The following is a 27,670-nucleotide window of genomic DNA, read 5'->3' as shown; positions in this document are numbered from 1 at the left end:
CATAAGGGTGGCTCTTCCAAGGAGTTTTTTTTCACAGAACATACCATTTTTTATCATTATTAATTACCACGTAAATTGTATAAACATATGGCGTATTATGCGTATATTTTCACGCAAAATAATGTACTCTGGGTAAGATTTATGTAATTAAGTGTATTTAATCAAGATTATAATTACATGAAAAAGCTTTAGAGCCCAGGGGAGCCTAGGCGCAGTCAGCCCCACCCCTTCCTCAGGTCCCGCCCCCTTGCCCCTTTCCGCTCCTCCCCGCCCCTTTCCAACTCTCCCTGCCGGTCCCGCCCCTACGCTTCGTCCTGCCTCTCCGCCCGCCCGCCGTGGGGGCTCCTGGGAAGAGGCGGAGAACAATATGGCGGATGGCGAGGAGCCGTAAGTACTAGAGCTCTGCAGGCGTGCGGGGTCGGGCTGGGTTGTGAGAGAGCGCGGCGGTGGGCGGTCGCCGCCGCCACCCGAGGTCCCCCCACCCCCCGCCCCGACCCCTCGCCCCCCCATCCCCTCGCGGCGCCCAATGTGTAGCGTGATGCTGACCCTTCTTTTATTCTCTCTTTCTTTTAGGGAGAAGAAAAGAAGGAGAATAGAGGAGCTGCTGGCTGAGAAGTTAGTGCTGCCGGGAGGCCGGGGCCCTCTCCGGGGACCCCCGCCTCCCCCCACCCCAGGCCTAGGGGACCAGCCGCAGCGGGCCCGGGGGGCTGGGAGGGGAGCACCCGGAGCGCAGGCCACACGGCCTCATCCCCTGACCCCCATCCCGGAGCCCCAGGGGCCGGGCGGGCGGCTCCTTGTCTCTATCTCCGGCGGGTGCCGGAGCCGGGGTCCACCGCAGCAGGCCCGGCACTGGCCCGCGGGGATGGTACTTGACCCAAAGGTCTTGCGGAAGGACCATTGAGCCCCACCCCCTCCTCCACCCCCAAATTGTCATAGCCGTGACCTTGTGATTAACTCATGAAATGGACACTAGGCCGTTTTTGGCCTTTCGTAAACACGGAGACAATAGTATTAATTGCAAACTTCTTAGGAGAACTTTATGTGTAAGGTATTGTAGTAAGCACTTCAATCAGTTTTGCCAAAGAATTGGCTCTTAAGGGAGGGTGTTGACTCCACAAAGAGCTTATTTTCCCCCGTTTACTACACACCCAGTTTGTTTTATCAGATATTTAATTTTGTGCTGATGAGACAGATTTAAGCAGTGTTTCTAGCCTGTCCCACGCCACATAATTTTTCGTCTCCCTGCAGGGGAGGGGTAGAAGGTACTCTTGAAGTGGGTGTGGTGAGTTAGTAATTTCTGTGCCAGTTCCCAGTAGCGTGCTTTAAGAGTCTTTACGTATCTCCCTCTGAAAGTTTAATTTCAGTTGCAAAAGGATTGGGATGATAATTAATTTCACGAATTCCTTCCCACTTTTCATTTCCTTTCCACGTTTGCTTAAAATGACAGTAAAGGTTTGAATGCTTACTATATGTCAGGTATTGTACTAAGGCCTCTATGTGGATTATCTCTTTATCCTTGTTCGGACCTTAAGGAGTAGCTACAAATGAGACTTAATAGCCGCTAATAATCAGCTCAAAGTCACAATGTTGTGGAACCAGACCCAGTTTGACGTCACGTGCTCTGGTCTTTATTGTTCAGCAACACTTGTCCCTTCTGTAAAAACTGGTTATTACTAGTACATTTGGAGGTAAAAACTGGGATTACAGGAAGTTTGAAAATTAAAAATAATCACAACCAAATATAAATCTTGCAGAAAGTAAAAAATACATTTCTGTTAGAAAATACATTTTGTATTTTGTTAGGGGAGTCCCTCCTTATTCAGTTGCATGTTCTAAAAAGTTTGTAGGTGGTAATGTCTATCTGTAGTGTAATTATAACCCCAAACTTTTTTTGTGTTGAGTGGAAACAAAATTGGGATCTCTTTCAGGGAAAAATGTGTGAATGTTTCTCTCATCAAAAAAAGTCAAACTTGGAAAGGACACATAAGTTTTACTAGATTTGAAGCATCACTATTCCGAAAGTAGAGTTTCTTTTTTCTTTTTTTTTCTTTCCCTGATCCAAGTGTGTTGTTGGAACAAACTGGGGAAGTTTACAGTGATCTTTTATAAATTCCAAATGTAGAAAAGCCCATTTCTCACCAATTGACCAATAATATCCCAAGTTTGATCTTGGGGTGCTTTAAGATCCCAGAAACATGTGGACTTATTTCATCAACATATGTAGTTCTTAACGTTAAATAAACTAGATAATAGCCAAGAAAAAAGGTAAAAGCATAAGCATAACCACATTGACATTTCCCTTTTTATTTGAGCAGGTCTGGTGTGCTTACTTTTTCATTTGGGGAAACCATAATAGTTATAGGTGTGGCTTTTTCCTACTGATCTTTGCAGCTGAATTTACTGTGTTCTGTGCAGAATGGCTGTTGATGGTGGGTGTGGGGACACTGGAGACTGGGAAGGTCGCTGGAACCATGTAAAGAAGTTCCTCGAGCGATCTGGACCCTTCACACACCCTGATTTCGAACCGAGCACTGAAGTGAGAAACATTTATTTTTAAATAACTCCTCTAATAGTTTTATATTTCAAAAATAATAAAATGCTTTCTTTTTAGTTTGCTCTTTAATAAAACTAATAATTATACAAGTTACCTTGAAATACTAAATATTTGAATATTGCAGTTGATTATATTTAAATGACAAATATTTGAGTCATTTTCACGTTTCTCATGTAATATGTTGAAAATTCTCAAGAGTAAAATAACTTCATAATCTCATTTAAGATTCTAAGTTTTACTTCACTGAGAATTAGTTTTAAATGACTTGTGAGACACGTTCCCCTTTTTAACTGTACTATGAGAAATTAAATCTGATAGAAATGTAGATATGCTTGCTTAAATTTGGAAATTTAGTTGAAATGAGCATCCTTACGTGGAATTGAAAATAATTAATCGCATGTTAAATTATGTGACTGCTATATAATAGAGGGATAGAATTTTGGACTGGTAGTGTTTGACGTAAGGCAAATGTTCAATTACATACAACTTGTATTTTACTGCAAGATAGAAAATATATTCTTTATAGTTAATTTTTATGTCTTTTGTGTTTATGAAGAGATGTTTTGAAATAGCAGTATTATGCTACTCCTAAAATTAAGGCACAGATTCTTGGGTTTCATTCATTGTATCATCAGTATAACTTTCCTCTCCTTTAATCTTGGACAGAATTTAAAGTATTTTGTGTTTCTTTGGGTACTCCACCATATTTTCTTGTGCTTCTGAATTCTGTTATGGTTTGCTTTTTTTTTTTTGGCCTGATAAAATTTAAGATACTGCTGTTAAATCATTGTTTTTAAATTGTATTTCTGCTGATATACAATTTTCTAAGAGTTTTATCTTTTTTTTCTGTCATCTCCTGTTTTGTAAGTTTCCGTCACTGTGTTCAATAGCAGCAATTCTTGTTCTTACCTTTTTACTTTTAGACCTTTAAACACTTTGTGCATGCTTGAGCCTCTATTCTAAGGTTTTTACACTTTTTTCGTTGTAACAAGTCAGTTAAATTGCTTTCCATCCCCTTTCAAAATTTAAAAAAAGGTAAGTCTTAGTTAACTAGGGATAGTAGTGGAAATAACCTTCTAATTTCATAAAAGTCAATTTAAAAACATTAAAATTGAAACCCTCTGAAGTCATTAGATTACAGAATTTCTGGTTCCACTTTGTTCATAAATTTAAAATAATTTATTAACTACAAAGTCTGCTCTTTATTCTTACGTGGGTTTTTCATGGAAACATCAGAAAGTGTTTTATGGTTTATTGCCTTATTGATGATACTTATGGTTATTATCAACCAGATTTTAATATGCTTTTTCATTCTTTACAGTCTCTCCAGTTTTTGTTAGATACATGTAAAGTTCTAGTCATTGGAGCTGGTGGCTTAGGATGTGAGCTCCTGAAAAATCTGGTAATACATATATATATGTGTGTGTTTTTTCTTCTTATGGCAATTAAAGCATTTTCTTTTTCTGTTCTATTACTAGGACATTTTTTGTTGTGATTGTTAACCTTTTTTCCTGTGAGCCTTTGTTAGATAAATTTAGCAGGTCAGATTTGAGATAGTAATTAAAATAATGATAGAACTGGAACTTTTTACACTCTGAAGTCCTCAACTGTAAAGTCATTGATAGAAAATTCTTCTGTTTTCTTCTCTGATATTTATCAAACAAATCTATGTGCTTCCTCTTGCATAGCAGTCATTAATTTTGGTGACATTAATAACAAAACTGATAATTCACATTTTAACATATAATTTCAAAGAATTATTTCTTCTATTTCTCAAAATAACCCAGTTAGGTGGATAGAATATTGTCTCATTTTATATAGAGGGAGATAATTTTTTCTGAATAGTGATATCCCTAGAACCTAGTCCAGATCATTAATTCTTAGTCAAGTGTGCTTTTCACTGAACCATTAGGTCATTACAGGACTTAAACATAAAATTTGGAATAGCTAAACTTTTTTTTTTGTACGATTTGTTTTCACTGAATATCATCTTAAGAGGGGGTACTCTTTACAGAAGCTATTTCTTTATACTGGTTTGAAATCCATAATATGTGACTTAATAGTTTCACTGACTTCTCGTAACTACAAATAACTTTTTATAGGGCTTTATTAGTTTATTTAATAAAAATGAGTAGGACAAGAATTGATTTAAAGGTGTTGTATGTCAGCCTTCTTACTGGTGTGTAGAAAATTGGAAATGCTAGAGGAAACTCCTTAGGCAATGAATCAGGTCACATAACCACATGAGGGACCTACGAAGCTGGCCTTGTGGCTGTAATTTAAATGTCAACAGCTACATTCATTTTGCTAAGAAAACACTAATGTCAGTGTTAGTGAAACTGCAGAAACTTAATAGACTTCTTGGTACTTAACTGCTCTGCTCAGTTCTGAAGGGATTTTAGGTCATCATGGTCCATGTCCTTAATGAATTTGAAATTTCGTTGGAGAGACAAGTCTTATATCAAATAAACAGCATTATGTATGATATACTATGAGATGGGGTGCCAAAATGACAGAACTTTCTCAAACATTAAAAACCCTTGCAGTACCAAAGAATTCTAGAAGGGAAAGATTTATGGAAGACAGGTAGGAGTTTTGGCAGGCATTCTATGTTAAAATCCCCTAATACTTAACTTTTTCTGTTATGAAGCTGTGACTTGCGCATGTGACGTATAGTAATTTTAAATGTGAATTAATTGGAGATTAGATCTGAGGAATAGTTATCAAGGAACTTTAGGAATGGCCTTATTGCACTGTAATGTCTTAAAAGAAGAAAACTAATTCTTTTCAATTACCACTTGTTACTTTGCTTATTTCAGACATAAATATATGAGAGATGTGCATGGTTTTTTAAAATTGATTGTAAGCCCCCCACCAAAGGCTCATTCTGAAAAAAGAATATGACATTAATATTGTTGATTGAACAAATAGTTATAGAACCCCCCCGCCCCCATATGCCAGGTACCATTTTGAAAGCTAAAGATACAGCATTGAAAAGTACTGCCAGGTGTTTGTGTTTTGGGGTCTTATGGAAGGAAAAAGATAAGTAAAATACATAGTGTGTCAGATGCTATGGGGAAAGGAAGAATAGAAGATAGGTAGACTGGTGGGAGGGGAAGTGGTTTACAAAAAGATGCTATTTAAGCAGAGAGGTGAGCAAGAATATTCTAGGCAGAGGGACCATCAGGTGCAAAATCTGCGAAGTGGGAGCATGACTTTTATGTTCTAGGAGGAAATGAGGTCATTATAGCTGAAGCAGAAGTGGGCAAGGGGGAGCAGTTTCCCACATGATATCAAGTGATGGGAGATGGAAGGGTCAGAGTGAATATTACAAAGGGCTTTAGAGGCTCCTGTAAAAACTTTGCCTTTTATCTGAGTCAGGAAGCCACTGGAGAGATTTAAGCCGATGAGTTGATTTGATCTGCCTTTTAACTAGGATCACTGAGCCTGATGTGCGGAGAAAAGACTCAAGGAAAAACAGAGCAGGAAGCTAAGAGGCTGGTTGGATGGTTGTTACAGTCATCTAGGCAAGAGGTGACAATGACTTGGAGCAAGATGGTAGCACTGGAGGTGGTGAGAGTCTGTGAGTGATGGATATGTTTTGAGGTTGGAGTCAACAGGATTCACTAGTGGATTAGTTATGGGAAATAAGAGAAAGAGAGGAGCCAAGGATGTTATGACAAGGAAACTGGAAAGATGGTTAGCATTCATTGAAATGGGAGACACTAGGAAAAGAATAGATTTAGTGGTGTTGGTGAGCAAGGACAATTGAGTTTAGTTTTGGAAACTTAATTTTGAGGTGTCTGTTAGACAATGCTTTATCTTACAAGATTGTCAGAGTTCACCAGCACTAACCAGAATTAAGCACAAAGGCACTCCAAATTCTGGCCAGTACAGTAGGAGGAAAACTCCTGAGTGAGGTGAACTGGAAACCAATTTTTAATGTTCAGATTTCTCACGAGTGTATTGACCAAGTGAGGAATTTATTTTATAGAGGAGGAATTGATCCACACACTGCCAGATACTTTAGGTGGGTAAGATCAGAGAGACTGAAAATTGTCATTGGAAATAGTAACATGGAAATCGTTGATGCCCTTGACAAGAGCAGTTTTCTGCGAAGTGATGGGAGTGAAAGCTTGTTACGTTTAAGTGTGAGATAGGAATATGAGAAAGCATGTATGGACAACTTTGGAGAATCTCTTGCTGTAAGGAGGGGCTGAAAAGTAGGGAAATTATTAACACTTGATTTAATTTGACTACTTAACTGACCAAAACCAGAAAAGCATGATTAACTATTCAGACTTTTTTTTTTAATCTTTCGCTTCTGCTGGTAAATTTGAGCACTAGTTGTACTGCAACAGTTTGTTGCTTTTCCCTAGCTTTTTTGATTGCTTGTTCTTGACTCAGTACTTTTAGGATATTCCTTTTACATGTGCTACATACATATGTGTGTTGATAGTGTACACCTTCTAATAGTTATTTCTGAATCGTAACATATTTAATGTTACGTCATCTACGATAAAACTTGTAGGAATTGCTTTTTAACTGTATTCTGAAAAAGAATAGCAAATTCAGTTAATTAGTAAGACTAGTAAACTTAAAAATATCTGGCGGCAGCAGGAAAGCAACAAACTTTACAAATGTGTTTATGGGATTATAAAACAATTGTAGAAATTTTGAGTTGTTCTCTTTTGATTGTAGACTATTTAAAACTGAGTAGCTACACATTTTTGACTTTTACAAGAACACTAAATTTTATATACCTTATATACCTTGTAAGATACTTTAACCATTGAATACAATTCTGTAGAATTTATTATTGAGCATTTATAAATTTCAAGGACTACCTTAAAAACAAATCTTAAAATTTCAAATGTGCGGAAACCTCTGCTTAATTGGACTTTTTTTTATTCCCACAGGCGTTGTCTGGTTTTAGACAGATTCATGTTATAGACATGGACACTATAGATGTTTCCAATCTAAATAGGCAGTTTTTATTTAGGTAAGTTTTAAGATCCTAGTTTAAAATTCTGATAATCACTTGAACTTGAGTACATTGCAGTAATAATTTTTACAAACTATGAGAGGGTAACAGTAATTTTAAAAATAACTACCACTCTCTTTTTTAGGTAAAGTTTTGCAAGAAAATTGTGAGCATTCTGGTGAAACTAGTTTTAAAAACAAATATATGATTTTGTTGTTGTTTAAAGAGATTTCCAAATGCTTTATGTGATTAGGGGCGAGGCTCTTTTCCTCCTGTTGATTTCAAAAGAAAACATAGCTGGAATATTGGGCGCTAGTGAGATACATTGGTGGAGACCGATGGGCCAAGAATTGTATGGTGACTCCGGGGCAATGAAGTTGTGGGAGAGTTTGAACTTACAGAAAAAAGAGAAAACAGACAGTTAGGGAGAGAAAACCCAGGAGCGGTTGAAATGGAATAAAGGGATAATTACCTTAGATGAACATGAAATATAGAAGGCATCTGGGAATGGATTGTTAGAAATGACTTTAAAAACTGCAGGTAGGCCGAATATGCAGACATGAGGAGAGGTTCATTAGTGAATTTTAGTATGTAGCATTTAGAGATTTGATGAGCTCAGATATAAGTGTCATTGGTCAAAGAACTACACATATGGAGGGATAAGGACTTTTTATTTTTCTTTCTAGATTATTAGGTTATTAGCAGAAAGTGCTCAGATAGCAGAGAAGGTAAATTTAAATTTTTGGATAGGCATGAAACCTCTTCTTTGTGGAAGATATTAAAGAGGTTGAAGGATGGGTCAAAGTCAAGTTAAGGAGGTGTTGTAATTGCTATATGAACTCTACATTTCCTGTTTAGGCTTTATCTTGTTTAATTTTTAACCCTTGAAACTACCCTTCTCTGTAGGAAACTTCGTGGATCATGACACGTTTTATTTATTTTTTTTTTTTTAAAGATTTTATTTATTTATTTGACAGAGAGAGAGAGATCACAAGTAGGCAGAGAGGCAGGCAGAGAGAGAGGAGGAAGCAGGCTCCCTGCGGAGCAGAGAGCCCGATGTGGGGCTCGATCCCAGGACCCTGAGATCATGACCTGAGCCGAAGGCAGCGGCTTAATCCACTGAGCCACCCAGGCGCCCCTCATGACACGTTTTAGTATATGAATGCTCTAATAAAGATAACACTGAATTGGTTGGTTATTGATAATAAGGAATGCCCTTTAGTTTGTAGCTAAAAAAATGATTGAAAATCATAATGGTAGTTAACATTTGTTGAGTGCTTGGGTTGTAGTAAACTCTTCATCTGTAGTACCTGTTTTAATCTCAGAGCAGCCCTCAGGGCTGGTACTTGTTCTCAAGATTAAGCAATTAGGCCAAGGTGTCCTGTAAAGATGATACCTGTGAAAGGCCTTTTGTTCCAAAGTGCAGTTTTTAGGTGGAACAGTCTGATTCCCTAATTCTGGAAAGGTAAATTAGCAGTCTCCACAGAAACCATTAGGAGTTTTTTTTTGTTCGGGATCTGCTGTAGAAGCACATATAATCCACAATGTAAAAGAATCTTGAAAGTCTCCTTTATTTCTTTTACCCAAAGAGCTCTGTCCAGACTAGTTAAATGCAGTACTGAAGTCAGGTTCCTTGATCTATAACTAGAGCCTAGTTACAGGACAAGTCAGAGTAAAACTCTTATCAGAAGTTTTGAATCAAGAGAAGCACACTGGGGCACTGGGTGGCTCAGTGGGTTAAGCCTCTGCCTTCGGCTTAGGTCATAATCTCATGGTCCTGGAATCAAGTCCCGCATCGGGTCTCTCTGCTCGGCAGGGAACCTGATTCCCCCTCTCTCTCTGCCTGCCTCTCTGCCTACTTGTGATCTCTCTCACTCTGTTAAATATATAAATAAAATCTTAAAAAAAAAAAAAAGCATACTGCTTCATTGGAGAGAGAAAATTGACCTGTTAGATTATTTTTCTTTAAAATTCCAATTTTAAATAAAAAGTAATTTTTATTAGTAACATTGATTTTTTAAAAAATCTTCATTTAAAGTATTCTGTGCTTGTATATGAAGGACTGTAAAGAAATAGAATATGGTTACTTTATTCCAAATGTTCATAGTCTAGTGGGTATGAAAGACCTCTGTATCTAATAAAAAAATATGTTGTGGAAAAGTAGTAATGAAGCACTGTGTATGTATGAGGGAATGACTTCTGTGAGGAGAATGAGGAAGTACTATGAAAGAAAATACCATTTGTACTGAGATAAGAAGAGAGACTTCCCTGTGTCCTTTTCTGTCTATAGCAATGGTTCTTATCTAGGAGTAACCTTTTGAGGTCTTCTGTTTTTAGTTTCATAGGAATGTTGGCATCATTTGCAATTTTGGATAATGTCTTCAGCATTATTTCTTCAAAACGTGCTTATGGCTTTGTTTGGATACATGAAGGCTCTTGTATCCCTAGAATGAATTGTGTGTATATTTCAGCCAAGACCTCCATAGTTAAGGTTCTGGGGTTCAGGGCAGATTTGGAAGACTCTGGGTATGGGATAATTTTTTACATTGGGAAATGCCACAGTGGGAAGTGGCCAGGAAACATACCATTGTTATGCTTTCTGGGGTGGGGGGGGGGGACTGTTTATATTTCCATTTAAGAAATAATTAGACTTGTCAGTACCTGTAAATACTTCATTTGGAACATCAGTAAGCATTGACATTTGTGACCAATTATTCATCAAAAATATTTAGATAAAAGTGTTTCTTCTAAATATCCTCTGAACAAGCTCACCATGAATATCTTTTCTGTCTGAAAATAAATTATATAGATCATCTAGATTTATGTTATGAATGATAATTTAAATATAATTTTTCCTATAGGCCCAAAGATGTTGGAAGACCTAAGGCTGAAGTTGCTGCAGAATTTCTAAATGACAGAGTTCCTAACTGCAATGTAGTTCCGTATCCTTTTGACAAAAAAAGTTACTTAACTTTCTAAGCTTTGTGTTCTCTTTATTATAAAAGAGGTCTTTAACAGAAAATACAGATAAACCAAGAAAAAAAAAAAAGAAACGATCAGCAGTAAGCTTATTACTGAGGTACTTACTGGTGACATTTTGCTTTATATTCTAGTCTTTTCTTTAAGGTTATATAAATATTTCTTGCCCTAATTTTTAAATTAAGCATTTATGGCCAGTACAATTGTTTATTTTGCATTATTTGCATTATTGCCCTTCCTTAATTTCAGTTTGAATTACATATCTCTTTTGTTAGACTGTAAGTTCCTTGTCTGGCCATAGTTAATCTTTGTGTCTCCCTACAGTAGCAGACTGAATAGACACTCCTTATATATTAACCAAGTGGAACATGTATCAAAGTATATTTATTTTTCCAAGAAGTATGTTTTGGTTTTGGTTTTTTTTTTTTAAGATTTTGTTTATTTATTTGATAGAGATCACAAGTAGGCAGAGAGGCAGGCTGAGAGAGAGAGAGAGGGAGGGAAGCAGGCTCCCTGCTGAGGAGAGGGCCCAATGTGGGGCTCTATCCCAGGACCCTGAGATCATGATCTGAGCCAAAGGCAGAGGCTTAACTCACTGAGCCACCCAGGTGCCCCCTAAGAAGGATGTTTTTTAAAAAGAAGTGTTCTATCTGGAGAACTTCCAGTGTGTTTTATAGAAATTCATGAGGTGAGCTTTGCTGTTTGGGAAATGCTAGAGGATACAAAATAAACATACAAAAATCAATTATATTTTTGTGTACTAGCAGTAAAAATGTGGAGAGAGATTTAAAATACAATGAATGCCATTTACAACCGCTCAAAAAAAGGGGGGGATACTTAGGTGTAAATCGAATAAAATGAGTATATGACTTGAATGCTGAATACTGCGAAATGCTAATGAAAGAAATCAAAGAAGGTCTGAATAAATGGAGAGATACTCTGTGTTTAGGAATTGGGCAGTTTGACATAGTAAGGATGTTATGTCTTCCCAGACTTGTATACAAGTCTAATACATTTTCTGTCAAAATCCCTGCAAAATTTTTTGTTGCTACAGATAAAATTATTCTAAAATTTATATGGAGGGGTGCCTGGGTGGCTCAGTCTGTTAAGTGACTGCTTTCGGCTCGGGTCATGATCCCGGGGTCCTGGGATCAAGCCCCGCATCAGACTCCCTGCTTAGCGGGGAGTCTGCTTCTCCCTCTGCCTACTGCCCTGCCTACTTGTACTCTCTTTCTGTCAAATGAATAAATAAAATCTTAAAAAAAAATAAAGTAAAATTTATATGGAAAGGTGAAGGAATACCTGAAACAATTCTGAGGGGTGCCTGGGTGGCTCAGTCAGTTAAGTGTCTGCCTTTGGCTTAGGTCATGATCTCAGGGTCCTGGGATTGAGCCCCTCATCCAGCTCCTTGCTCAGCAGAGAGTCTGCTGCTCTCTCTGTCCCGACCCCCACTTGTGTTCTCTTTCTCTCTCTCTTAAATAAATAAAATATTTTAAAAAATTAAAAATAAAACAGTGCGGATAAAGAATAAAGTGGGAGGAAATCACGATATAATTTCAAGACTTACTATAGCTACAATAATCAGGACTGTGTGGCGTTAGCAGAGATAGAGACACACATCAGTAAAACAGAAGCAACCAGAAATAGCCACAGGCAAATATGGCCAATTGATGTTTGACAAAAATATAAAAACAGTTCGGTGGAGGAAAGGATAATTTCTTATCAAAAAATTATGATGGAGCCATTGGATAGCCATAAGCAAAAATACGAATCCCAACTCAAACCTCAAAAATTGTAAAAATTAAGTCAGAATGCATCATAGGTTTTAGTATAATATGTAAAACTGTAAAACTTTGGATGACAGGATAGGAGGAAATCTTTGTTATGTAGAGCTTGGTGAAGAGTCCTTAGATCACATCAAAAAAGTGTGATCCCTGAAAGAAAAAAATTGATAAATTGAACTATATTAGAATTTAAAACTTTGCTTTGTGAAGGGCCCTGTTTAGAGAATGAGATATATATAATGATGAGAATGAGATATCATTATGAGGTAGTATCTGACAGAAGACTCATTCTGAATAAATAAGGAATTCACAAAATTAAGCAATAAGAAAACAATGCAGTTAGGAAATGGACAGAAAATGTGAAAGGATATTTCACTAAAGAAGATAACAAAAAGCAGATGAGAAGATGTTCATCATCACTAGCTATAAGAGAAACCCAAATTACGACCACAATGAAATATACTTCAAATAGCTAAAGTAATGCATGGTAATGTAAAATCCTGGCAAAGCTACAGAAAAACTGCATCACTCATCCATTCCTAGTGGGAGATGTAAAATGGTATTGTCAGCTGGAAAATAGCCCATTTTTAAAAAACCTGAACATACACTTTCCATGTGACTCAACAGTTTCATTCCTGGGCATTACCCCATAGAAACAAATACTCAGGTCTGCATTAAACTTGTTCTTGAATGTTCATAGCATCTTTATTTGCATTAGCCAAACATCTGTCACTAGGAGAATTATTAAACTGTGGTATAGCCATACTGTGGAGTATTGCTTAACAATAAAAGGAATATTAACAATATTGCTTAGCAATAAAAAGTAATTAACAAAACATGCAGTAAGTTGGGTGGATATCAAAGATGTGCTGAATGAAAAATCCTGGTCTCAGAAGGTCATATGTTGTATGTTTCTGTTAATGTAATATTCTTCAAATGACAAAATTAGAGATGGAATAAATTAATGATTGCCAGGGATTAGGCATCAGAGGTTGGAGAGGTGTGACTTTAAAGGGGTAGCAGGAGGAAGAGCTTTGCTGTGATGGAATAGTTGTATAACTTTATGGTTGTGGTTACACAAATCTACATAAGTGTTTAAGTCGCAGAACTGTACATACTCATTTTATCAATGTCGTATTTGTGGTTTTGGTATTATAGTCCTGTAAGGTGTAACCATTAGGAAAAACTGGAACAAAGACTCCTTGGACATCTTTATACTAGCTTTGCAACCCTCTGGGTATATGTTATTTCAAAGTAAATGTTCGAAAAGGCAAATACAGAATATGCATACTCTAAAAGTTAAAATTCTTCTAAAAGAAGAATATGCATACTCTAAAAGTTAAATCTGTGAACTTTGGGTATTTTAGAGAAATCTAGGATGTGGAATTTCTTGGTGTGGCTCCTGGGTCCTCCTATTACTCTTCTGTTTGCTCTGGTTCTCTCTCTCTCTCTTTTTGTTTAAGGGGTACAGGTCTGTGATTCATCAGTCTTATATAATACCCAGTGCTCATTACAACACATACCCTTCCCAATGTCCATCATCGAGTTACCCCATCCCTCCACCTGCCTCCCCTCCAGCAACCCTCAGTTTCCTATGATTAAGAGTCACTTATGGCTTATTTCCTCTCTGGTTTTGTCTTGTTTCATTTTTTCTTCTCTTCCCCATGATCCTTTGTCTTGTTTCTTAAGTTCCACCTATCAGTAAGATCATATGATAATTATCTTTCTCTGATTGACTTATTTTACTTAGCATAATACTCTCTAGTTCCATCCATGTCATTGCAAATGGCAAGATTTCATATTTTGATGACTAATATTCCATTGTGTATATATATATATATATATCTTCTTTATCCATTCATCTGTTGATGGACATTTGGTCTCTTTCCATAATTTGGCTATTGTGGACATTGCTGCTATAAACAGCGGGGTACAGGTGCCCCTTCAGATCACTACATTTATATCTTCAGGGTGAATACCCAGTAGTGCATTTGCTACCCAGTCATAGGGAGCCATTGGATAGCCATAAGCAACTTTTATTTTCAACATTTTAAGGAACCTCCATACTGTTTCCCAGAGTGGCTGCATCTATTCTCTTTTGACCTCCCTGTTACAGCTGCAGTTTATGCTTCCTGTTTGCCTAGCATTCAAAAGGAAAAGAGGCCTGAATGGGTGAGGGCGAGAATTCAATCTATTTTTTATAGCTTTATTTGTAGGCCAGAATAAAAAAATCTAGGACAAGTGTATTTTTATATTGTCCCTCTTTTCTCCATTTTGGTTTTTAAAAATATATGGTGGATTGGGGCGCCTGGGTGGCTCAGTGGGTTAAAGCCTCTGCCTTCGGCTCAGGTCACAATCTCGGGGTCCTGGGATCGAGCCCCGCATCGGGCTCTCTGCTCCGTGGGGAGCCTGCTTCCTCCCTCTCTCTCTGCCTGTCTCTCTGCCTACTTGTGATTTCTGTCTGTCAAATAAATAAATAAAATCTTTAAAAAATATATATATATATATATATGTGGTGGATTATTTATTGTACTTTTAGAGAAGTATATATATTACTAAAAAAATTGTTCCATTAGAAAAATTAAAATTTTTTGTATACATGTGCTATTATGATATTAAATGCTACGATTAACACCCACAGCCATTTTTTAAAAATATTTATTTATTTGACAGAGAGAGAGAGAGATCACAAGTGGGCAGACAGGCAGGCAGAGAGAGGAGGAAGCAGGCTCCCTGCTGAGCAGAGAGCCTGATGTGGGGCTCGATCCCAGGACTCTGAGATCATGACCCGAGCTGAAGGCAGAGGCTCAACCCACTGAGCCACCCAGGCACCCCCCCACAGCCATTTTTGATGGGGTTCTCTTGACAGCTTCCAGGCAGGGAAAGACTGCTGATTGGGTTTGGTAGAATAAAAAGAGACTTGGAACAAAGAATTCATACTTCTCCTTACCCCAAAAATAACAAATCACATTTGTACCTGAAAAAGCTAGTGGGAACATCTGTTTTTTTTTTTTTAAAGTAGCTTTGTAGCAGTTACTCTAATTTTTAATTAAAAATATTTATTATATAATGTATACATTTAAGGTGTACAAGATGTTAATTTGTGTTCTGAGTCTTGTAGTCATCTGCCTAAATGAGAATTGTAATATGCTTGTTTCCTTCACTAAAATGCATTGTTGCCTTTGGTTGAGGATACACAGTCTGCCTTCCCATGATGTATGGTTTTTTATAAAAACTGAAGCAGAGTAGAGACTGTAAGACATAAATGTAGTCTGGGGGCTCAGGGGTGAGATAAACTACTGTAAGTAATGGGAGTGTTTACAAAAGAGGTTTTGTCATGAATTAGGGTTGTCATTTTGTCATATTTCCTGAATTCCAGTGCTTTGAACATTAATGGCTTATTCTTGTTGTGTACCTTTATAATTTGTTCCTTATGGCATTATTAAATTCACTTCATAAGTTAAAAACTTAGCAGCTTAAGTTCCTTTACTTATGTTCAGACATTTCAACAAGATTCAGGATTTTAATGACACTTTCTATCGACGTAAGTTTTCTACTTGAAATTAACTTTTCACTAAATTCTTACTGTATTTGTTGCTAGCTACTTGAAGGCTATTTCTTCATTCATTTTCATCTCTTGGTGTTTGCTTTTTAGTAAAGTTGAACAGAGAATGCCACTGCTTTATTTCTTAGCTGATATCATTAGCTGCATTTTTATATGCTGTCTTGAGTAAGGATTACTCAAGGATTAGGAACCATGTGTGTTTGTATTACAATAAAAGGTGGGGGGTTTTTTGTTTGTTTTTTAGAAAGTGAATTATTTTGTGCAGTGGCATTTCTAAAAGCCAAACTTGCTTTTTTTTCCATAGAATTTCATATAATTGTATGTGGACTGGACTCTATCATAGCCAGAAGATGGATAAATGGCATGCTGGTAAAGACTTTAATGTTCTATGGTTCTTTGAAATTCTTGCTGCTGCTCTTAACATACCAAAAATTAGGATACCGTACCAAGTTTTTGACAAATCAGAGTTTATTTAATTTTTAACTAAGTAGATGTACATCATGATATAGTGCCAGTCATTAACTTTCAGTTGATAATATAAACTGCTAGTATCATAATCCCATGATTTGATAATCTAGTACTCAATAGTGTGATTGATTTGTAGAATTTCTAGAGAGCATGTTTCTCTTTTGAATTCTTACTCCCCTCTCTTACCTTTAAATAATTTTCCTAGATATCTCTTCTGAATTATGAAGATGGTGTATTAGATCCAAGCTCCATTGTCCCTTTAATAGATGGGGGGACAGAAGGTTTTAAAGGAAATGCCCGGGTGATTCTGCCTGGAATGACCGCTTGTATTGAATGCACACTAGAACTGTATCCTCCACAGGTAAAGAAGCACCTGCATTTGTTTATTGTCTCTTGGGGTAGAGTTAGGATTAATTATTAAGTCTAGTCAATATTTAGGATTTTTAATTAGGGGTAACCATATTTTAAAAATCATATGAAGAAGAAAGATAAAATATGAAATTCTCTATTTGTGAAAAGAAAGGAACGGAATAGTATGATACTGATACTATTCTGTTCTCATGATTTGTATTATTTTTTTTGTTTTTTGGAGAGTAGCGATCAAGGGATCCACTACAAAGTTAAATGCTGGGATAGAGCTATAGTCTATCTTGTTTGGTTTTTGCCTGTGATTGTTTCAGGGAGATAAAGATACCAGGAATGAGAATGGTCCTTCCAGATACGGGGCTCTTTAAGCTGTATACCCACTTTAGGGAATAGTTAGAATTTTGATTTATAAATAAAGATAATTTTTTTAGTATTTACTTGGAATTGATTTAACTCTGTGATGTGCTTTTGCTTTGGTTTATGTTATACCTTCAGATTTAAATGTGTAAACATAATAAAATACTCATATTTGAGAACTTACTCAGCACTTCTCATGATCCAACAAGCTTAAATTTATATACCCTGTAAATGTAGCACAAATCTACATTCCTGTGTAAATGTAAGGTGACTCAGATGCTGTCTTTTAGTTTTAGAAGCATTATTAGTGGTATAAAATTTGTTTTTGTAAAATTTTGTTTTTGTAAGTGGAAAGCAATAAGAATTTAATCTCCTGTCTACTTTTACGAAATAGACCTAAGTAGAAGTTACATTTTAAAATAATTCGTTACTTAAAATCCACTAAAAAACACCAACTGTGGTTTTAGGTTAATTTTCCCATGTGCACCATTGCGTCAATGCCCAGGCTACCAGAACACTGTATTGAGTATGTAAGGATACTGCAGTGGCCTAAGGAGCAGCCTTTTGGAGGTAATAAACTGAATTTCATAATCTGGAATTATGTAAGATATATATTTATTTATATTATTCATTTGTATCATTACATTAAAAGATGAGCTGATTTAAGTTTACATGTTTCTGTCTTACCCTCCTTGCTTTTTGTTTGTTTGTTTGTTTTTTGTAACAGAAGGAGTTCCATTAGATGGAGATGATCCTGATCACATTCAGTGGATTTTCCAAAAGTCCCTCGAGAGAGCATCACAATATAATATTAGGGGTGTGACCTATAGACTCACTCAAGGTAAGTTAGTGAATTGTTATGAATTATAACTTTGGGATAATCCCATTTTCAGGGGTTGGAATACTCTGAAGGAAATAATGGATAAGTGATTTCAGATAGTACTGGCCATTTGAGGTTCAGTCAAGGTACCATGGAAATGGTAGTTTGCAGGTGTCCTAAATTTGGTTGGAGGAGGGAACAGAGTTTGACAGAATCCAAACTACCTCTTAGCTAGGAGGAATTTTTTTTTTTTTTTTTTTTAAATTTTATTTAGTTATTTATTTGAGAGAGAGAAGGTGCTCTCTCTCAAGGCGAGGAGGGACCAGAGGGGCAAGGAATCTCAAGCAGACTCTGGTCTGGGCACAGAGCCCAATGCAGTCTCACAACCCTGAGATCATAACCTGAGCTGAAACCAGGAGTCAGATGCTTAACTGCCTGAGCCACCCAGGCACCCCAGCTAGGAGGAACTTCATAAAATCACTGAATCTTTCTAGAATTGGAAGAGACACTAAGTCATCTAAGGCGAACCATGCATTTTATCTTTAATTGAAGAGGAAGGTGTCACCTCCTGGGGCAATCTATTTTACATTTGGATAAGACTGTTAAGACAGGGGGCACCTGCGTGGCTCAATGGGTTAAAGCCTCTGCTTTCGGCTCAGGTCATGATCCCAGGGTCCTGGGATCAAGCCCCGCATCTGGCTCTCTGCTCAGCGGGGAGCCTGCTTCCCTTCCTCTCTCTCTGGCTGCCTCTCTGCCTACCTTTGATCTCTGTCTGTCAAATAAATAAATAAAATCTTTAAAAAAAAAAAAAAAAAGACTGTTAAGACAGTTATTTTGTATATTGAGCAGAAGGCTCCCTCTTTAGTTTGGTCTGAGTATTGTCCCAAGGTACATCAAATATAAATCAAATTCCCTTTTAAGTAATAGCCTTTTACATAAACAGAACAGTAATCACATTCCCTCCAAATCACTATTATCAATCTTTCTAGTTCCTTTCACCCTTTTACATGTTGGCTGACATTAAGTTTCCATCCTGTTTTTTTTTTCTTCTTTTTCTTTTCTAACCATATTCCAGTTATCCATACTTATCTAGGCTAGAGTGAAGCACGCTAAGATTAAAATAGACTTCTGATAATTGATGCAGTCTTAAAGGAGAGCAGGGTTTTTTGTTGTTTGTCATTTATGTTGATACTATACTTCTGATTCTTTAGGTCACTGTTCACTAAAATCTGGAAGTTCTTTCTACATGGCAGTTGCTAAGCCCCATTTTCCCATTAATAGGTTTGGCGGTTTTTTGGGGGTGGTAGTGTTATCTTTTTATACTCAAGTATAGGTCTTTACAAGTTTATTCTTAAACCTGCTGTTCTCTCTCTCACATACCTTGTTATGCCTGCCAACTAATCTGTTCTTTCCAGCATCTTTTCATTTAGTTGTTTTGATAATAATGCTTTATCTCTTTCTCAAATAATTAAAAATTTTTAACAAGATTGAAATGCCTGAGAACAGACATTGGAATCAGGCCCTTTTTGTTTTATCTCATTTTTCCGATCAGGCCTTCTTGAGTATTTCTTATTTCTTTGTCTTATTCACAAGGATATCTTTCTAACTCTTTTCCTCAAGCCTGGATGTGCTATCTTCCACATTTCCTTGGGTGGACAAGTTAGTAGTCACAGAAACAGAGTCCAGCACGACTTGTCTCAGTGAACAATCATAATGCTCTGTCTAGTGATCATTGTTTCCTAAGCTAGGTACTCATAGTTCATCTTTCTAGAAATTTTGTCCCAAGTTCGTCACTGAGTTCACCAGAAAATAAGCTTTGTCTTCTTTTTGAAAATGTGCCATTTCTCTTCGGTGATTTTGTTCTCATATTTACTGATTTCTGGTGATGTCATTTAAAGATTCTATTCTTATATGCTTCTTGTTGCTCCCTTTATTCCCCCTGTTCCCGATCTGCTTTGTTCTTGAAAACATTGAAGAACTCATTCCCACCTTGGAGCTTTAACACTCCTGATTCTTAGGCCAGGAATGTTCTTCTTTGGATCCCGTTAAGGCTGACTGCTTATTATTCTGGTATCAAGTTAACCAGTTTACTTGATTATTCAACTGAAAATGACTTCTGAGCCATTCACTATTAACATTTTTATAATTCCTCAGAAATAATGGTAGCCTCGTTTTTCTGTGCAAAGAATATTTCATACTTACACTCTCATACGTCCTTGCTGTTGGGCCTTTGCCCTTAACTGTTTACAGAAATGTTCTTTCCCTAGGTTGTTGGATGGCTGGGTCTTACGGTTTTAGGTTTCAGCTCAAATTACCACCTCCTGAGGTCTTGCCTGATCATCTACTGTTGGACTGCCTCCGTCATTGCCAACTCTACCATATACCTTTTGTTTTGGGTTTTTTTCTTTTTAAGATTTTATTTATTTGACAGAGAGAGAGATGACAAGTAGGCAGAGAGGCAGGCAGAGAGAGAGGGAGAAGCAGACTCCCTGCTTAGCAGGGAGCCTGATGTGGGGCTTGATTCCAGGATCTTGGGATCATGACCTGAGCTGAAGGAAGAGGCTTATCCCACTGAGCCACCCAGGTGCCCCTATATACCTTGTTCCACTTTATTTTCATAGAACTCTTTAGTATTTGACATTTTGTTACTTACTTGCATGTAATCTCCCTCAGCAGAAGGAAAGCTCTGTCAGAGCAAATAGGTTTTTTGCACGACACCTAGAACAGTAGTCTGGCATATAGTGCACATGTGGCAGCTGTTTGAATTAGGTGATTTCAGTTTGTCCTGATCAGGAACTATAAACTCATTTCAGTATGTAGTCTCCTTCATATTTCCATAACTTTCAGCAAGGTTTGGTATGTACTTTTGAGCCTGATGATTGAGAGCCTTGACAAGTAGTACCGAAGCAAAATTGGAAGTGAAATCTAGCTTTTTTTTTTTTAAAGATTTTATTTATTTACCTGACAGAGAGAGATACAAGTAGGCAGAGAGGCAGGCAGAGAGAGTGAGAGGGAAGCAGGCTCCCCCGCCGAGCAGAGAGCCCGACGCGGGACTCAATCCCAGGACCCCAAGGTCACGACCCGAGCCGAAGGCAGCGGCCTAAACCACTGAGCCACCCAGGCGCCCGAAATCTAGCTTTTTTAAGGGGTAGGAGATGAGAGAACTCTTGACCATTTGGCTCTTCTTGGGCAGTATGTCTGCTATTCCTCACTGTGACGACCTCTTCTTCCTTTCAGTACATCTTGCTCTGTATGGTTCCCTGGAGAGCTTCCAGTTTAACCATCAGGAAGTTAGTTCCTCCCTGTTGCCCCTTCTCTGAAATTATATGTTGTCATATGGTTAGGATTAATGTTTTAAAACAGCTTCTCAAACTTTTTCATTGTCTTCCTTTGTCTTCTTCGATTATTTGGCTTTTTTCTGAAGTTCTTGAAACCTGCCTACACTTGAAGCCTCGGGGACATGTCTTTAAGTGCTCCCCCACACCCCAAGATAATACGGCTACTTTTTTCTGAAGTTTTTGTTTTCTAAAGTGAACAATTCAAATATAGTTAGAGAATATTTATATTTTGCTTTAAAAAAAGTGCTGTAAGGTGGGGCTTTATTCATTCCTGTTCTGTGAATACTGATATGGAAAAGGTGAGGTAGAAATAGAAGTACAATTAATATTTCATGCAGTCCATGTTACTATAGGGAAATGAGACAAGGGGCAGTTTTTTGTTGTAAATTTTGGGGAATCAAATGGCTGAAACTATTATATGAAGAAAGTTAATTAAGTCTTATTCTTTATGCTTTATTCAGAGCTCACTGAGTATAGTTCATATGCAATTCCTATCACTTTAACTAGATATATAACTGTGGATATTAATTTGTCTCAGTTTCATTTCCCTTGTTTTAAAATCAGAGTAAGGAGACTAACAAGGGTGTTATGAAAATTCTGTCTTATTTAATCTTCTCGGAACATTCTAATTGTTAGCTGTTACTATATTGTCTCATCTTTATTTGAAGCTTAGTGAAGAGTTTTCTTTGCTACTGTAACTCGTTTAAGATTCTGAAGATAAAATGATGGGAATGTGAAAGAAGATCATTCCTTTGTTAAACTTCTCTATTTTTCTGACCTAAAATCCTGAAAAAGCAAGTTGTGGAAAATGATATTTAGTAATCAGATTGTCTAATTTAAGATACCTATTCTTTAAAAGATTTGACTGTATTTTAATCAAAATATTTGTTTCAGGAGTAGTAAAACGAATCATTCCTGCAGTAGCTTCTACAAATGCAGTCATAGCAGGTAAGGAAAAATGACCACTGCTTAACTTTGATTTCTTTCCTTAATTGTTGATTCACTATCTAAGCTGATATTTCAACAGCTACTTGGTTTCAGAAAACTGGTGTTCTAGGAATTTGATATCTTCTTGGGTGGGTGGTTTAATTTTTAACCTGTCCAAAAAAGAACAAGCTGTTGGATCTGTATATATTTTGCCTTACATTCTGTCTTAAAGTGCATTGCAGTAAGGGGACATTTTAGTACCTTGCCTTTTAATCAATGTGAAAAGGTTGCTCATTAATCTGAAGAGGTGGAAGGAAAGCATTTAATGCTACTCTGTTGCTCGGATTATACAAAACAAATATAAAATTTGTTACTTTTTCAATTTTTGAGAGTATATTCTTTATTTTTAATCAGCTGCTTTATAACTTTAACTAACTTTTAAAAAAACCTGAAATTTTGGGGCACCTGGGTGGCTCAGTGGGTTAAAGCCTCTGCCTTTGGCTCAGGTCATGATCCCAGGGTCCTGGGATCGAACCCCGTATAGGGCTCTCTGCTCAGCCGGGAGCCTGCTTCCTCCCCTCTCTCTGCCTGCTTCTCTGCCTACTTGTGATCTCTGTCTGTCAAATAAATAAATAAAACCTTTAAAAAAAGAAAACTGAAATTTTAAGTTTTCTAATTTGCATTGAGTTGAACCTTTATTTTCTCCCTCTTCAGCTGTGTGTGCCACTGAGGTTTTTAAAATAGCCACAAGGTAATGGATTTCATTTTTTAATATGTATATAAATTGATGTTTTGACTTGACTCAATTATATAAAGATGAACCATTTTTCTTTACAGTGCATATATTCCTCTTAATAATTACTTGGTATTCAATGATGTAGATGGACTATACACATACACATTTGAAGCAGAGAGAAAGGTTAGTAGTATTACACTAATGAAAATTTTTTTGATCACTCATACTTAGATTTTTACATATTAATTATTGGTTAAAAATATGGACGAAATTGCCCACAGCCTAAGTGTTTTCTAACTTCTAGAACCCTATTCACTATCTGTCTTTTACACTATAACCTGAAGTAAATAGTATGTAGCAAAATAATTTAGGAAATTTTAAAGCATAAAGGTTTGTTCATAGGAAATATGTATGATTATTAAAACAATTTGATTCTCATTTCATCCTTATAGACTATTGTTGGTTCATGTGCCACTGTTATTTGTTGTGTTTTATATATGTAGGAAAACTGCCCAGCTTGTAGCCAGCTTCCTCAAAATATTCAGTTTTCTCCATCTGCTAAACTACAGGAGGTTTTGGATTATTTAACCAATAGTGCTTCTCTGTAAGTGTTGTGAACTCTTGTTCTGTTGTAGAAATACTTTTGTGATTTTAAAACTTGAAAAACTAGAATTGTTTCTAAAAGGTGATCTTTTTTTGTTTCCTCTCTCATTATTCTATTTAGGCAGATGAAATCTCCAGCCATCACAGCTACATTAGAGGGAAAAAATAGAACACTTTACCTACAGGTAATCAGTGTCTGCTTGTTTTTTGTGGTTTTTTTTAGGTTTTTTTTTTCCCCCTACAAAATTATATCACAAGTTTAATTTCATTTAATGTGCTTTACATTAAAATAATTTTGTTTTCTAGTCAGTAACCTCTATTGAAGAACGAACAAGGCCAAATCTCTCCAAGACGTTGAAAGGTACTTTAAATGAATAATTTACTAGTCAGTTTCTTCTTTTTTTTCTTTTGTTAAAAGTAATAAATGCTTATTCTAGGTTTGTTTTAATGCCTTTAAAATGGTGATACCGTTGTAATTATATTTTTAGAAGCAATGATAGAATTATTCTCTTAGAATACTAAAAAACTCCAAGAAATCAAATATAGTATTACCTCGATTAAAGAGAACTAGATTTTGATGTTTATCTAGACATAAAACTGTATAGTTTATATATGTGTGTGTTGTGCTTTTTGTTGAGATTTTTTTTTTTTTTTTTGCTTGGGTTAATTATACTTTTTCTATTTTAGAATTGGGACTCGTTGATGGGCAAGAACTGGCAGTTGCTGATGTCACCACACCACAGACTGTACTATTCAAACTTCATTTTACTTCTTAAGGAAAATAAACTTGTACATAATAGAAAACTTGTGGAAATATATTACATGGATGCTAAGACATTTAATGTCATTTTTAGCATTAGTGTTGCTGGAATTTGACTTTTTTATATAATGAACCACTCTTTTTAAAATTTATAACTTCCCCTTGAAGACAGAATTTTGGGATTGGTACTTGTAAGCATTTTCATTAATAATATGGGAAATGATGCTTGGAGAGAAACAGAATGAGCAAATGTATTGCTTCTTTCAGAAGAAGAGGCAAGCGCTCTCTTGCGTCTGACTTTTGTTACTGTGGTCTAAGAACGCATTCCTCAGTTTTCATTTGAGCACCCACATATAGAAAAGATGTCCCTCTAAAGAAAAAAAAGAAAATTAAGTTTTAAATGACATTGACTATTACACCCTGACATCTAGAACATGTTGAACATAGCCTGTTTCTTGCTTGATTTAATACTCATTTAATTGTGTTGTCCAAATGAATATTAATTATTGCAAAGGTTACCTTGTCTATAATAATTTGTAAATGGTATTATAGCCGAATACCTGTGCATGGATATGGGAACCATTTTCATGTTTACTTGTAGTGCCATAGAGGCCAGTATGCACAATATTAAAGCCAAGACATGGATGTTTAAAAGAATTTAATGTTCAGGCCGTTATCACTGATGCTTTCACACTATTTATTAATAAAATCATATATTGTCTACTTTTCTCACTGAAGTTTTTTAAAGTATATTAAAGATAGTAATAAGTAGTTCCATAGTAATGTAGGGAATAATTTTCAAATGTGCAGCAGGATTACTAATACAGAATTTTTATGGTACCTGAATTAATACTTTTACCACAATAAATATCTCCTGATTTAATTTGCTCAAACATAATAATGAAATGGAATCTTTTTATATTAGGGTCTTTTAAAATGCCTTTTCCCCCTAAAAAACTAAAATTAAGCCTTAAAACAAAATTAAGTTTTGAAAAATGAGTTTGAGTATCTCAGTGTGGGAACATGCATTTGTATTTCAGTTTTTGACTGGATGGCAATTTTCTACTCAAAAGACTTGTGATTACATGTTACTGAGTTAAATTTTTACTCATTATTCTTTCTAGCTCCAAACTGACAAATAATTTGTTTCATTATAAAGTCATGAGCTCTGTAGATATGCTTTATTTTAAAAGTTACAGATTCAGTTTAAATTTTTTTTTCAGTTTAAATTTTTTTTTTAAGATTTTATTTATTTATTTGACAGGCAGAGATCACAAGTAGGCAGAGAGGCAGGCAGAGAGAGAGAGAGAGAGGGAAGCAAGCTCGCTGCTGAGCAGAGAGCCCGATGTGGGACTCCATCCCAGGACCCTGAGATCATGACCTGAGCCGAAGGCAGCGGCTTAACCCACTGAGCCACCCAGGCATCCCTTTCAGTTTAAATTTTTTAACATGAAGCAACTAACATTTATACAGGTGCTCTAATAATTCTCAAAGTAGCCTTGTAAGAGGGTGGTAATATCTCCATCTGAGAGCTCAAAGGTTTTAGAAAGTTCAATCAGTGGGACCTGGGTGGTACAGTCTGTTAAGGGACCAAACTTTTGCTTTCTGCTCAGTTCAAGAATTTGGGGTCCTGGGATTGAGACCCCTGTTTGGTTCTGTGCTCAGTGGGGAGTCTGCTTGAGGATTCTCTGTCCTTCTCCTTAAGCCCCCCTTCCCTCTCTCTAAAATAAGTAAGTCTTTAAAAAAAAAAAAAAAAGTTTACATCATTTACTCAAAACTGTACAATTAGAAATCTTGGAATTGGGATTCCAATCCCAGTCAGCTCCAAGCTCCTGTGCAGTCTGTTTATTTAAGTTCAACAAACATCATAATACTTCATGGGTAATCTACTACTTGGGTAGGTTACTAAATATTAGGAGTTTTAATATGAAAATTTTTACTGGTTAGATGAAATTATTTGAAGATTATAACTTCTCAAGGGTAGAATTTAAATCTGATCTTGTTTTTAACAATTTTTTTTAAATATTTTATTTATTTATTTGACAGAGAGAGATCACAAGTAGATAGAGAGGCAGGCAGAGAGAGAGAGAGAGGGAAGCAGGCTCTCCGCAGAGCAGAGAGGCCGATGCGGGACTCGATCCCAGGACCCTGAGATATGACCTGAGCCGAAGGCAGCGGCTTAACCCACTGAGCCACCCAGGCGCCCCATATCTGATCTTGTTTTAAAGAAAAAAGCACCCACATATAAAAAGATATCCCTCTAAAGAAAATTAAGTTTTAAGTGACATTGACTATTACACCTGTTTCTTGCTTGATTTAATACTCATTTAATTGTGGTTGTCCAAATGAATATTAATTATTGCAAAGGTTACCTTGTCTATAATAATTTGTAAATGGTATTATAGCCGAATACCTGTGCATGGATATGGGAACTATTTTCATGTTTACTTGTAGGCATTATGGCATAGTTTATACTGGGGTAAAATACTCAAATATAGGGGACAGGTGATAATGTAAATAATCACAGCAGGGAGGTTTAATAGGTTTAATAAGATTAGTGGGGTTTGTGGCAAACTGATGAAAATTATTTGTCCAAAAGGGCAACGACGTCAACTAACTGTCCCATTTTTGGTATCCATATATTTCAAAAGCATCTGGAAATCTGGATTTTTGTATGGAATCCGGTTTTAAATGTTGACAGAAGCTAGTGTCCAAATCCCATAGCTACTGACCAGATTAGGAAGGACAGCAATTTGGGTTTTTTTCAAAGAGCGAAATGTTTGAAGAGTGAAGGCAGAAAAGGTGTATTTCAATACATTAATAGAGTAATAGTTTTTAGTGCTTCTCAAGTTTTCTTTTGCCTGGGACCGAGAGTGGCCCTGCATTGTGAAGAGGTTGTGCCTTGCGTACCCTTGCTCTAACTTTTAACACCTTGAAGAAGACGCCTTTTTACCCACGCCATCAGGTGGACTGGATCAGGCCTTATACAATGTCCAGTGTTTTTAGGCAAACCCAAACCCAGGGTTCCACCTTAAGGCCACGTTAACACAGGACTGATTAAATATTTCAGACCGAGCGCTAACAGGGAAAGCTGACCTTTGTTTGCAAATCTTTGCTGGTTAGGGGCTAGCTTTTAAGTACGTTGAGCTTCTTCCTAGGAAGAAGCTGGCATGAAAACTGGCTTTCCCACCCAGACGACTCTACCTCTGCTAGTAGCCACAGAGCTTCTCTGTGCCCATGGATTTGCGTGCTATGCCTGGAATCTGTACCAACAGAAATCGTTCTGCGTTCTTCGTAACTAATGGCAAGCTTCGGGTCCCGGATGTGACGTTAGCGCTCCTCCTGTTCTTCCGTCTATTGACGGAACTCCGGGCTCCCGGATTTGGTGGCTGTGTACGTGGAAGAAGCCAGCTCATGCGCAGTCCGGAC

At 36.8% G+C, this 27,670-nt stretch overlaps 1 protein-coding gene across 3 annotated transcripts; it reads left to right on the top strand.

The window, feature by feature from the left end:
• The first annotated feature begins 280 nt into the window (after window positions 1–280).
• Window positions 281–24,964, top strand: UBA3 (ubiquitin like modifier activating enzyme 3). 3 transcript variants are annotated; one of them, XM_045991906.1, is made up of 18 exons: window positions 281–387; window positions 574–615; window positions 2,416–2,536; window positions 3,876–3,956; window positions 7,474–7,556; window positions 10,400–10,480; window positions 15,802–15,845; window positions 16,171–16,235; window positions 16,540–16,695; window positions 17,525–17,627; window positions 17,788–17,898; window positions 22,110–22,163; window positions 22,857–22,893; window positions 22,980–23,061; window positions 23,382–23,482; window positions 23,603–23,666; window positions 23,788–23,842; window positions 24,169–24,964. In XM_045991906.1, exons 1-18 carry the CDS (start codon window positions 368–370, stop codon window positions 24,255–24,257), a joined length of 1,389 nt encoding a protein of 462 aa, XP_045847862.1. In that variant the 5' UTR covers window positions 281–367; the 3' UTR covers window positions 24,258–24,964. The 3 variants fall into 3 exon arrangements, with proteins under 3 accessions (XP_045847862.1, XP_045847860.1, XP_045847863.1); XM_045991904.1 differs by having other exon boundaries at window positions 17,785–17,898; XM_045991907.1 differs by lacking the exon at window positions 574–615 and having other exon boundaries at window positions 308–387; window positions 17,785–17,898.
• Window positions 24,965–27,670: the final 2,706 nt, after the last annotated feature.

This window comes from Meles meles, chromosome 20, assembly GCF_922984935.1.
Source record: "Meles meles chromosome 20, mMelMel3.1 paternal haplotype, whole genome shotgun sequence".
Classification (NCBI taxonomy): Eukaryota; Metazoa; Chordata; class Mammalia; order Carnivora; family Mustelidae; genus Meles; species Meles meles.
This window is presented reverse-complemented; position numbering and strand designations above follow the sequence as displayed.

What these genes read in the sequence shown, in the direction of transcription:
- UBA3 (XM_045991904.1), top strand. Translation starts at nt 368, where the DNA reads ATGGCGGATGGCGAGGAGCC. An exon ending in CATTTGAAGCAGAGAGAAAG is followed by an intron (nt 23,062 to 23,381) that starts GTTAGTAGTATT and finishes TTATATATGTAG; the next exon opens with GAAAACTGCCCAGCTTGTAG. An exon ending in ATAGAACACTTTACCTACAG is followed by an intron (nt 23,667 to 23,787) that starts GTAATCAGTGTC and finishes TTTGTTTTCTAG; the next exon opens with TCAGTAACCTCTATTGAAGA.